At 48.5% G+C, this 13,023-nt stretch overlaps 1 protein-coding gene across 1 annotated transcript in view; it reads right to left on the minus strand.

Annotated features, from left to right (window-relative positions):
- Nucleotides 1-135: 135 nt before the first annotated feature.
- Nucleotides 136-13,023, minus strand: part of LOC123285369 (coiled-coil domain-containing protein 93-like) — a 116,365-nt gene continuing 103,477 nt past the window's right edge. Inside the window, exons 10-14 of the mRNA XM_044769266.2 lie at nt 12,923-13,005; nt 10,793-10,830; nt 9,299-9,383; nt 2,998-5,271; nt 136-541 (exon numbers count right to left, since the gene is read on the minus strand). Coding sequence (XP_044625201.2) covers nt 10,818-10,830; nt 12,923-13,005 — 96 coding nt within the window. The 3' untranslated portion in view covers nt 136-541; nt 2,998-5,271; nt 9,299-9,383; nt 10,793-10,817. The remainder of the gene's footprint in view (nt 542-2,997; nt 5,272-9,298; nt 9,384-10,792; nt 10,831-12,922; nt 13,006-13,023) is intronic.

Genomic DNA, 13,023 nt, shown 5'->3' on the forward strand with positions numbered 1-13,023 from the left:
AAGCTCTGGGGTCAGGTGGGCTATGTCTGCACCCTGGGACACATGCTGGGTGTCTGGGGTGCAGGGTCTGTGTCTCATACTTCTCTCCATCTCCCTCAGTGCTTACCTCCCAGTGGTTGCTCAATTAACATCTGCTGAACAAACGAACTCTTCTTTATTCAGAGGGTCCATACAAATACAGGTACCTTCATATGTGCAATGTTACTGAAGAAATGAAAGTTGAATTGACACAGAGAACAAATATTGCCCACATTTCTTCATAGGATGACGGGTGTTATCCAAGCCCCAATGTCTACACCATCTGATTCCATCAACGACAACCAACACAGAGATGACGTGGAAGCAAATCGGAGCAAGAACATGTCCAGGGTGTTGAGGTCACTGCACCAGCATCTCTCTATGCAGCGTTCAGAACCATTTCACAGCCTTGTTGTCAGTATGTGGCATTTAGAGAACCCCGGCCGTGCGCTGATGATGTCGGGGGCTCTCAGGAGGCCTTGGCTCCCACCTTGTACAGCAGCACCTCGTTCCTGTGGCCCTCCTGGGGGGAAGCAGAGAGGAGGTGATGACACGAGCACCTACATGAGGCCCAGATGGTCTCACTGTCCTCCCCCAGTCCCATGGGAGACACCCACTGACCCACTAAGCCAGCCTCCTGGCACGCTGCCACGAGCACGATACTTCCTGGCAACGTGCTGACCTTCAATGCCAAGACAGCTCTAATGACCACTGGCTTCTGAACTGTCAGACTGACAACAGGGTGAGAGGATCAGGCACTGTCGTTCTGAAGGGCTTCCTGAAGCCTCCAAAATCCTCAAGGGGTCAGAAGCAGAAAGCAGACACCTAGGTGCCAATCTTGGACCACGACAGTGGGGAAGGGGAGAAGGCTCTCGGATACAGCAGCCGAAGGAGTGGCAAAAGGCAGCCCTGGTTTACACAGCAAGCAGAGCATGCAGAGAAGTTCTTACTCCGACAGAGTGAAAGTTAGGAATGTCCTAGCTTTAAGAAAGAAAGAAACTCACAGAAGACAGGGTGAGAGAAATGTGTCAAGGGGCACCTGTCCCCTTAAAAAGGAGCTGCATGAGATCTATTACTGCCTGTGCTGAGGAGTGTCACGAAGGGAGGTCACTGCCCCATCCTGAGTGTGGAATCTGATGTCGAGTGGTGCAAGGCCACCTCTGCGTCACTGTGTATTCCCATCTGCAGACATCTTCCAAAGCTGCTCACCGTGGATCCTCCTTCCCCCTGTTCCCACCGGCCTTGGGAGCTCAGGAAACCGCCATCTGCTAGCAAACAATCTCCACCTCTTCCCTGGGCCACGTCACAAGGAGCCGTGTCTACACTGAGAGGTGTACATGATAATGGGAGGGGCCTGGAAAGGTCAAGCCCGAGGGCCCGGGCTTGGCAGGGTGGCCAGGCCTCCAGCAGCCATGCTTCCCTGGAAATGCACTTAGCATGGAAGAGAAACCTTCTTTCACCCTTGAACCTCTGCATCCAAGGCCCCAAGGTCAACGTTTCCATCTCCCTGGGCCCGGTTAGGGACCCCACCTCTCTGGAGGCTCTTTGATCTTTCCAGCTACAGCGACCCTGGTTTTACTAAGACAAGTGCCAGTTCACTGTATAGTTTATACTTATCTTCCCTTCAGAGCTCTGGAATAGCGAGGCCCTGAGCTGAGGGTGGGCTAAGTTAATGTGAGAAGCAGGGTACTCTGGCACTGTTTGAGCACATGTATTTGGAGGGGAGGCAGTTAATTTTTCCTAGGGGTGGGAAGAGAAAGAAGGTGAAGTCGAGTAACATTTGTTGTATTAGAAAAGTTATGAAGAAAGTTTTGCTTCTTAAAATGAGTTATTGAGATTTTCTTGGGGGAAAAACTTCCAGCCAAAAAGAAGTGAGGAGGGGAGGAGATGGAACAGGAACAGGCAGTCATGCTATTATGAGGTTACACTACTTTCTCTACTTCTGCGTATTTTTTAAATTTCCATAATAAAACAATGAATAAGTAAATTAGTTTCAGTTGTCACTGACCTCACCTTTTAAATGAGGCAAAAACGTCAGAAGCATCCAAAACCCCCAGAGTAGAGGCCCACCAGGGGTAATTCTGTACATCACACCACACTGAGATGGTGCTTGAGTGTGTCAGTCAAGATATCCTGGGCTGTCACCTGGTGTGTGTGAACACTGATTAAATTCATGCAATCTACTAGAGACGCCTTTTGGGAGACTACAGAACGATATTGTCTGTCTGTTCAAAGCAAATAGAGGAAGAGTCCTTCAGGCATTTCTTTCTAGAACAAAAGGAAAAATGTGTCCTTGCCTCTATTTCTTTCCTGCTGAAGACTCTATGGGGCCCACTCTGTGTCAGACACAGCACTCACAGTGAATTCAGCTCACGCGAGATTATGTAGCCAGAGCCAGCTTCATAAAAATGTTATGGTTTGCACTCATCAGTGCTGGCTAGAATTTACATAGAATTTAAATCTTGGTTTGGTGACCCTGTGAGAGACAATAATTAATGTAATGCTGTGGTTACGGTGACTTCAGAGGATGTGTTGTTTCCTGGCAGACTTGTTATCCACACACTCTCCCAGGGTGAGCAAGCCAATGAAAGTTCCAAGATAACCCAATGTCTCTACTCAAAACAGTCCTGACAGCAGAGGAGGCTGGGGGTCAGGATGAGGGCATGTCTTAGTGCCCGCATGGAGCCCAGGGGGCATCACTGGTGCTCAATTAATGTGGAGTAAACCAAACCCAACAAAGGGAACTACTAAGGTGGCCAAAGACCACGTTTCGGACAATGATGCTGTGTTCCGCATGGAGAATAATTATTGCCCAGCACAAGTGCTAGGGACCAGGATGTGGTGAGAATTCAGAACATGAGAGCAGAACACCAAGCAGGTGGGTGGAGGCAGGTGAAGAAGGCAGAAGAGAGAGGCCACTCCACCTGGGATGAAGGGCTGCCCTTTCAAACTGTTTTTCTACCACAATCGAGATCTTACCTGGAACTGCAGATGTAAGAGCAGAATTGCTCTGGCTGAAGGGATGGGGTGGAGCCCGGGGAGCAGCAAGCCAGCCCCCATCGCCACCTCCTCCTCAATAATGGTGGTGGCCCGACGAGGGACTGAGTTACCTCAGAGGAGGAAAGAAGTTGTGGAAAGAAGTTTAAAATTTGGGAACACTGATACGTCGTTGCTAATTCAAAATTTTTGCCAAGTACAATGTTAAAAAAAAAAAGGAATACACACTATCACCACTATTTTAAAAGGGAAATACAATTTTGACATCAAAAACAAGAGGACACGCTATATTTTAGAAAGGTGAGTCCTTTAAAGGAAATATATATAGCTGTCCGCAGAACATATTACATTCTCCCTGCCTTTTTTTCCGAGTTGCTCTGAAGACAACAGGCTCGGACAAGAACTGGTCCAGGGTCTCGCTGGCTCTGAAGGAGCCGCCTGTCTCTGACGTGAGAGATCCTGTGCCTGAGACAGCGGAATGGGAAATCCTGATGCCCACCACAGTGGAAGGACCTGCTTCCTTTGGAGGGCACCCTCTGCCCTGAGAGCCTGGACTGCAAGAACCAGCTTTTCCATTTCGCTTCGCTTTGCTTTGATTCTGACAGCTTACACTTATCCTCCCCAACTTATTTGCTTACGTTTCTGTTTCTGCTGTCAAAAGGGCAGGGCTGGTGCGTCCCAGCAACATGTGAAGAGTCATTCTCCTCTTCTGGGCCTTTTCTCTTGGTGAGTTATTTGGGTTAAGGGGAAGACCGAGCTCTGGTGGGGAGGAGAGGGGCTTTCTTTGTGCCCTGCCAGCACACTCACTGGCCCTTTCAAAAACGTCAGCGCAAACTCTCAGCCCCGGAGCACCTCGCCGCTCGCTCTCCATGCTGCCAAGCCTCAGACCCTGTCCCCGGCTGCTCCCGGCTGCAGCCTCCTGCTGTGCCCATGGCCAAGTCCTTCTCAGCCAATGACATCACCTGCATTGCATTAGTGCCCACGGCAAAGACTGAAACTCCTGCTCATCCCTTACTACTTCTCGCCTAGGTTCGCTGTCTCCTAGCTGATCATCTGTCTCCCTCCCCACAGTGGAAGCTCCCTGACACACGGACCAGGTCTGTTCTACAACCTGATCCATCCCCAGGGGCGTGGGAGGAGCTGGAGGGACATTTGTGGAAAGGATGAGAGATTTTGAAATGCCCGTGAGTTGTGGCTACCAAAAGTTACAATTACACAAAAGAGAAGAAAAAGATAAGGAAAGAAGGAGGAAAGAAGAGAGGAAAGAAGGAATAAACGAGAACAAAATCATTGGTATGGAACGATTATATTTTTTATCCTGTATACTAAACACCAGGATACAACCTACTTTTAGCTCCTCTGTATTTTCAGCAATCTCTAAACTCATTAAAACCACATGGATTTAGCTTAGAAAGGGGGAAAGAGTTCCTGAAAATAAAGCTGCTGAGATCCTGTCAAGTGACCAAATGAAGTCTCTTTTCTCTTAAGGGCAAACACTTTTCTCTCTGGAACAATGGACAGTAACCCTGCCCCAATGCAGAGAGAAAAGACAGCGAGAAAACATTCACTTGAGTGTTACAGGTGCCAAACACAGTGCTAGATGCTTCCATCCCTCATCTGACCCACCAGAACCCACCACTGAGGAAACTGAGGCTTGGAGGGACTAGGCCACAGCCCCAGTGCACGGTGGGTAAGTGCTGAGGGTGGGCCTGGAACCCAAGCCTGCCATACTCAATGTCCAGTCTCTTCCCACGCAGCTTCTCGAGGTCCCTCCCTGCCTAAGAATGGGGGGAGGGAAATTCTAGATCTGAATCCAGAACAAGTGCTCTTCCCAGGTGGCCCTTGATGTGGGTGATGGTGCCTGTTTGCTGGTGAGTTTAAGGTGCCTACTAAGCGTTAGGAAAATGAAAATAAAGACGCTTTCTCACAGAACATTCAACCAGAGCCTTGAGATGGGCCACAGAACAACATGATCTTGAACTGCTGAGAACCACACTTAACTGCCAGATCACACTGCCAACTTGCCATCTCCCATTACAGACCAGGCGAGAACCAGGAACTGCTCTGGTTTCGAAAGGCTCCTCTGGAGGTGAACACAGATCTCACCTCAGCCTCACGTGCCGGGCCCAACCCTCCTCTCACCTCCTTGAACTCCTTCACAGTCTTGAAGTACAGCCTCTGCTTCTCTAGCAGCTCCAGGTACTGGTCATTCAGCTGGTCCCTTCTCATTTTGTTCTCTTGCTTCTTCTTTTCCATCTGTGGAAACATTTTGGGAAACAGTGATGAAGAGGCATGTTCTGATGAAGGGCTGCTGGCAACATCCAAAAGACAACTATTACTAACACTTTCATGGATTTCCTTCCAGTATTTTCTTTCTTTGCATCATTTTTGAGGTTGGTTTATTTGTGTGATATTGCATAGAGGCTCTATAATTTATTTAGCAATTCTATCATTAGGCGTTTAACTGTTCCATTAAAAAAATTTTTTTTTTGACCTCAAACAATTTCACAAAAAACAGGTTGGTGGTTCTCCACTAGGGGCTATTTTCCCCCCAGAATTTCTAGAGACAGATTAATTGCCAAAGCTGGGGTGGGGAGGTGCTACTGGCATCTACTGGCAGGAGGCAGGGCTGCTGCTAAAGCCCTACAGCACTCAGGACAGCCCCACAGCAGGAAGTATCTGGTCCAAATGCTACACTGAGCAACTCTGATTTAAACAACTGAGATCAAACTACAAAATTATCCTCTTTTTATTGAGCATAAGTATTTCAATGCTATTATAAACTGTCTACAATTATAACTCAAAAAACCATACGCTATTCCTAACAATCACTGCTTACTTACTCATCTTGCTATTGGTGGACGATTTAGGTTATTTCCAGGATTTTGATCTCATAAATAAAGGCCAGTCTTTGATTAGAGAAATTTTTCTAAGGTCCCTAAAAGCTTAGTCATTCAACAAATATTGAGTGAGTGGACATCTTGAGCACTAAATGCAGCGGTGATAAGGTGATGTCACTGCTCTCACGGAGCACATGTTCTAGAGAACTGACACTAACCAAGTATCACACAGAGAACTCCACAAGCAAATTCCAAGCAGTGATCAGTACTGTGAAGAAAATGAACAAGGTTAAGGGACGGAGAGGAGGGTGGGTGCACGGCCTCTTCAGACAGGCTGGCCAGGGAGGGCTTTCTGAGGAGGTGACATTTGGGCAGAGGTGGCAGTGGCTTGTACTTTATTTCCCTGGTCCAATCCTGACCGTGTGCCCAGCTCCTAAGTCCACTGATAACTCATTCTGAGACTCTGTGCTCTCCTCTTTCCATAGCTCTAGAGACGGCCACCTGCTGCATACCCATGCCTGGGTCTGGAGTTTGGAAACCTGCCTTGTACCCAGGTCTTCCAGAAGGGGGCAGTCCCCTCTGGGGACTCCAGCCAGGGCTCTCCTACACTCAGAGGCCTGGTTCAGCAGTTAGCCCTGCTCCCTCGTGGCCGACTTCCAGATGCTGCCCGAATGCCTATCACTGCTCATGGTTCCTGCCACAACGCCCACTGCTGTTCCTTCTTGGACCTCCCTTCCCAAAGCTGTCAGCTACTTTCTCTGTTGCGCTGGGGGACCCTCGAAGCTAGGTCCCTATCTCATATTTAGCAGAGCAGGCAGGTCGATTCCAGGACTTTCCTGTCTGCTCTGTACTCTAGCAGAAAATCTGGCCATGACTGACTATATCCTAGTGATATAAGCAAAAAAATGCACTTTAATTCAAATGTATCCAGGACCTACTTTGGGAGGTAGGGTGGGAACCTGGAAAGGGCATAAAGTTGAGGCCACAAAGGCGTGGTGTCAAATCCTAGCTCTGCTACTCACTGTATCCTTGGACAGGTTAGCTAACCTTTCTGAAGAACAGGTGCCTTAGCTGTAAAATAAGGATAATATCACCTATATCACAGGTTTCATTGTGAAGAGTATATGACATTACGTGTTAAGTGAATGATACATCATTTGGTTCACAGTAGCTACTCAATAAAGACAGTGTTTCATCTGGACATTTGCCATCCTAGAAAGCATGTGGTAAGAAGTGGTAAGAGACCTCTCACCCTCAGAGTCAGGAGCAGACTCTCAGGTCTGAGTTCCATTTTCACACTGTTCTCAGCATCCCCTCACCCACTCACACTGCTCCTACTCCTTGCTTACTGGATCACCCCTTCGCACTCGAGGTCAGGAACTCCAGATTCTTTGACCGAGCACTCGCTCTCAGTACTCCAAAGACCCAGAGACCTTACCTCCTCTGGGTGAGGTCAAAATGCCTACTAGTGTGTGAGTCCCTCTTTGCTCAGGAAGCCTTCCACGGACCACGGGCACCTATTCTACCACTCGTAGCCACCGCTGCTCTATTGTGTGTACACCCTGAATCTGCTGGTTCTGGAGAAATCTGTGCTCTGGGGGGACACAGACTCCCCTGCCACATCTGCTCTGAGCAGGACCCATCAGGCCACTGAGACAGGGAAGGCTATGGCTTTTTTCAAACTAACGAAAGACATCCACACCAATGAGAGCTGCTCTGCAAAGCAGACAGACTTGCTCCACTCAGGGTGCCAGCCAATATTCAGACCCTGCCTGGAACCCTCTGAGAACTGATCTGGAGTCAACTGAATGAATTCACTTGTTCAACACACAGTTCGAGTGCCCAGCATGGGCCAGGAGCTCTGTTAGCCACTAGCAACACAGACACAAGAAAGATAGCCCTCTGCACCCCGGGTCCTGACCATCCTTCTAGGGGCCCACCACCTGGAAGGTGAGGCGGCCACAGCGGCAGCCTCCTTCACTGCCAGCACTGAGGTGCTGCCAGCAGGAAGCCTGGGAGAGAACAGACAGAATGAAGGCTCAGGCCTATTTTTTCCCCCAGGAGTCATCTCCCAGTAAACAGGAAGGGGCAGCCAAATGAAAAAACCCCAATAAATTCTGTGGTTCTTCACTAGGAGCAAGAGCAGCTCCCCGGGGAGGAGCACGCAGGGGTGGAAAGGGCTGCTACAGCTTGCGGTCAGCCCAGTTCTCTGGCCTCCACCTGCCGCATGCCCCAGGGCACGGAGAAGGGACTCACTCGCTCTGCAAGAGAGCCTGTCCTGTCTCGGGTAAGTGTACGCGCACACGACAAGCGCTGCCTCAGGCTGCTCTCATTGTGTCGCTGAATAATCTTGTCACCAGTGATGCATTTTTTTGGCTCCTTTGGCCTCATTTTATTGAAGTCATTAATGGGGAGATCAATATTTTCTACAGGGAAAGGGAGGTGGAGAGAGTCTGCCCTTAGTTCATCTCTTGTCAGAGGAGATCACAGGCAGCTTGAATGTGTGTCTTTGTGAGCAGGTACTATGATGACAGGTCCCACAGGCAATCCTTCCTTCCACATGTTACATTTTGACATCACTCCCTGGACCACTTTGCTCCCAGATAGTGCGAGAAGATGCCCTAAGACCAGGAGGTTTTACTGCCATACCTGAGGACCAATCTGGTGTAATATGTTTTTTAAACAGGACCCAAAGCAACAGACATCTGGAGGAATTAGAGAAGGTTCACTGGCTTCGGTAGCAGGAAACTGCGCTGTGTGTCTGGCTTCCAGACAGTCAGCAAGTCTACTTTCCTGCAGACCAGACGGCCCATGTGCAGAGCCGCAAAGCAAAGAAAATCCCATGCTGCCCCAGACTGAATGGTTCTCTTGAAAGCTTCTCTGGAACTCCCACACCCCTGGTCAGTTCCTCTTTTCTCTTCTGACTTCTTAGGTTCAATATCCTCTCACTTTAGCAGAATTTGGTTCAGCAATTATTTGCGTTTTTTATGGGGGGTTCCTGAAAACTAAAAGGCTCTCAAGATCTAAGGAATGAATCTCTAATGGCAGAATATCAGGAACCAAAGATCCAGTGAGGAAGGGATTCTGGGCAAGAGAGGAAGCCTGCTGGTGAAGTGGGTTTCCTCACCTGTGAAACGGGAGTACCACTCCTCACTGAACAGGGCTTTGAGGAGGATTAGCGCCATGCTTGGCACACAGGTGTTCGATCCATGGGGGTTATTGCTAAGAGCAGCCTTTGAACCCCCAGGGCGGGCAGCACCTGGAGCTAGCCCTGCCCACTGCAGGCTCAGAGGCATGGCGGGGCCCCTCTGCAGACACTGATGATGTGTCTTCAGGTCTGAGAGCACGTTCCCAGAACAACCAGAAGAGGCCTGCTTTTTGCAGGGCCTTCTCCATCACCACCACAAAACACAGGCTGCAGGAGAGAAAAGAAGCCGTCTGACCTTCATTCTACTTTGCTTAATTCCTTCTACGATCTGTTCCATCTGACGCAAAAACTGGTCCCGGGCAGCAGGGGAGGCCATGGCTCTGAAAGAAAGACCAGCAAAGGTAAGACCAGCACAGAGGACTCGGAGAAAGGGGGTGGCACCAAGGAATGAGCCCCATACCCAGGTCATGCCCCAAGTGGCAGCCAGGCCTTTGCAAGGCACCATGGACCCTGGGATCCCAGGCAGTTAGGGATCCCAAACTGAGGAAGGCATGAAAATTAGCCTGGTTTTTTAAATGAATGTGAATCTTTTTTTTTTTCATTCTCCCTACAATTTTCTTAACTAATCTGTATTTTCTTACAGTAAAATAAAGTGTGACTAAAACTAACAAAAATATCTTTCACTGTGAAAGATGGCAGGTACTGCTTAAGAAATGAATTCCATTTAGTTTTTAAAAATCTGAGGATTTGAAGGCACTCCTCAAGATTGGAAGGCATATTCTCAGATTTTCCTAAAAGCAGGCTGGGAAAACCTAGTCCTGTTTCGAGAAGCAGCCGTTAAACAAGTGGATTCCCTGATGTCCTAAAACCCTTCCCTTCACCTCCCGTTCTGCAGGGGGAATGACGCCAGAAGGATGGGAGCACACGGATACAAAGACTGAGAGTTCTTCCAAAGGATAGGCTGACGGGCAGAACTCACCACAGTAACACTCAAACTGCAGCCTCTCTCAATTATCAGGAAATAAAGATGAAGGCGCCACTTTTAGAAATGTCACAGGTTGTAAGTCACTAATTGAATCTTATCGGGGGCTGTGGGATTTTTGTTTGCTTTTAATTAGAAATGAAGCTTAAAATCTAGAGTTTCTAATCCATCAAGATCTTAGCTGCTGGTCACCTGCCAGGGGACAGCAGAGACCCTGTGCTGGAAGGAAAGGAAGCCTGCAACACAGAGAGCACGCCGTGGGGCTGCCTGGATGGCAGGTCGGCCAACCGCAAGCTGGAGGGTTGCGATGATTTGGGGACAGCTGGGCCTTGCCATCCAAGTTTTGGAGAAAAAATTCATATCTGAATAAAGTAGTTTGGAGGATGCCTATTAACTTAAAAACAAAATCTACCGCAAGATTTTAAACATTATATAATTTCATCATCTAAATATTAAAGCATCTTTAGTGCTCAAGAACAAATGCTGTTAATCTGATCTCAGCAAGACAAAAGGAATACAGGAAGAGATCATGCTAGTTAGGCAGAGGCAAGTTATTTGAAAGTTAACTTTTTTCCCTAAGATATTCCCTTGGTATTTTCAAAATTCACTCTAATATCATTGTGTTTTTGCAAGAATTCACGACCATGTAAAGCAAGACATGTTTGCATGCTGCAGGAGGGGTGGAAGTGTGAGAACCCCATGCCCAGCCCAGTCTCACTCAGCCACGCCACCGCAATGTGACAGTGAGCTGAATACCAAGTACAGGGCACCGAGGTAGTGACAGGGAGCAGGACCAACAGCACTTACTGTGAGAAGTTCTCGTGAATTGAGTTCAGCAGGCTAATCTGAGGAATAAAGAAAAAAACAAAAAACGATAAGCAAAAGGCTGAAAGGTCCTTGTGCCACCTCCACCACTGGAAGGTTGTCTCGTCTCTGGAGCCTGCTTCTGAAAGGAACATACCTTGTTTGTATAGACGAAAGTAACATGAGAAAAAAGAACAACGGGTTCTTAGCCCCACAGTATTGCCCAGGGAATGTAGGAAGAGGGCTCCTTGAAGGGACCTAAGACCCAGGTGGGAAGACGCTAAAATTAGGGCTCTGGGCTGCTGCCATGACAGCCCTTTCCATCTTGCCAAACACTGCACTTTATTTCCAGGGCTATCAGCTTAGTGGAGGGTCAGCTGGGGTGGAGAGCGAGAACACTGTGCCCATCCTGTTCTTTCCCACAGATCTTTTTGCCAATGTGGCCAGCTGCTGGGTGGATTTGAGAGCCTCCATGGGAAGGCATCATTCAAGGTCCCCATTCCCATGGAAACTGCCATAGCCCACAAAGTAGGACCCTCTATCTGCCCCAGTGGCACAGTCCAGGGCAAGGCTCTGAGACTGGAGTCTAGAAACCTAGGTCCTCTTTCTGGCTGTGTCACTAACTCAACTTGTGAGCTCAGGACCAAGCCTTTACTATACGTGGGCCTCAGGTTCACAGTCTGTAACATGGAGATGATATTCTTGTCTTTATGGCTCCACAGGGATGTTTGAAAGCTAAAGTATCACATACATGGATTTGGAATAAAATGCAAAGTTCTAACTGTGTTAATATGGCTTAGAATGAAAAAGCCCCCAGCCATCTGCACACTCCTAGTTTTTAAAAGGAGGCAACAACTTCAAGCACTGTTGAGGACGCCTGGTCAACGGGGTTCAAAGCTTTCTCAGAAGGGCATGGCCCCCTAAGTTAGGGGTGGCAAGTCTTCCCCGTGCCATGTAGGAAAACCCCAAGGACAGGGTGTGTAGCAGAGCCGTCCCACAGGCTGGACGTAAATCCCACCAAATGCACTCACCTCACCCGTTCAAACATTTATCAAATGCCTGTTATGTGCCCATCAATGTGTTAAGGCCCTGGATACAGAGAAAAACAAAACTCAACCCCTCCTTTCAAGGAGTGCCCTCTGGGAGGAGAGAGATTCATCTGGTTTGACTGACAAGAGGCAATAAAGGTGAAAGGAATTACAGATGCTTCCATTTGGGTTCAGGTAAAGATACATCTGTATTATTGCTCTTACTAAAGTGGTAAACAGTACAGGTTGCAGGGCGAAGATCAAAGGAAAACAATCTCCGTCAACCCCAGGTGAAGGGGTAGGCAGGGACTAATACGTACTGAGAACCCCCACGTGCAAGAAACATCAGAGTCATTTTCTCCTTTAACTCCATCATAACCATGTGAGGCAGATGTTATCTCCCTTTCACAGGTGAGGAAAATAGGGCCAGACTAAAACCCAAATCTGTCTGACTCCAAAGCTCATGCTCGCTCCGTTGCACGGTGCCGCCACCGTAAACACAGGACTATTCTTTTTTGGAAATCAACTGCACACCCTGCCCCATCATTTGTGTTCCAACCTGAGGGTGCCCTGAATCATGAATGGACTTAAGCTGACTGAGTCAGAGCAATATGGAGGGGCTGTCAGTGCCCACAGGAACCCCTTTCAGCCCTGCTTTGAATTTTACAGTCTTTTTAATTCATGCCTCTGTCTGCCACTGACAGAGGATAAAACAGCTATTTTCCCCATGTAAACTCTAACGGCCCACCATCCCATTTTATCTAGCTGGTTCCTCCCTTTCTTTAAAACTCAAAGTAAAGTTTCCCCAACTCCAGGGCCCCCTCCACAGGCAGCGCTCCAGCCTCCACTGTTTCTTTTCATGGCGGCATTTCTCCCACGCAGCCATCAAACCGCTGTCCGCCAGTCTCCCTTCAGCCCGTGTAGTGTGAGCTCCCGGGCACCCTGCACTCTGACTCTGTATCCCAGCAGCGGGCACACAGCGGGCGCTCCTTCCACTTAAATGGAACGCGTTCCAGACACCAAGCTCATCTGAGCTTCCCGGGGTCAACAGCACTGGCAGCCGCACGTCGGATTAAGTTGTTTTCTTTCTTATAAAGGCTCTTACCTCTTTTTCCAAATAGACCTTTTTATCGTCCAGGGTATTATATAAAGTGAAGAACTGCTTGGTTTCTTTGTGCACTGCCGAAACTGTAAATACAAGGAAAT

This window comes from Equus asinus, chromosome 4 (assembly GCF_041296235.1).
Source record: "Equus asinus isolate D_3611 breed Donkey chromosome 4, EquAss-T2T_v2, whole genome shotgun sequence".
In the NCBI taxonomy this organism is placed as follows: domain Eukaryota; kingdom Metazoa; phylum Chordata; class Mammalia; order Perissodactyla; family Equidae; genus Equus; species Equus asinus.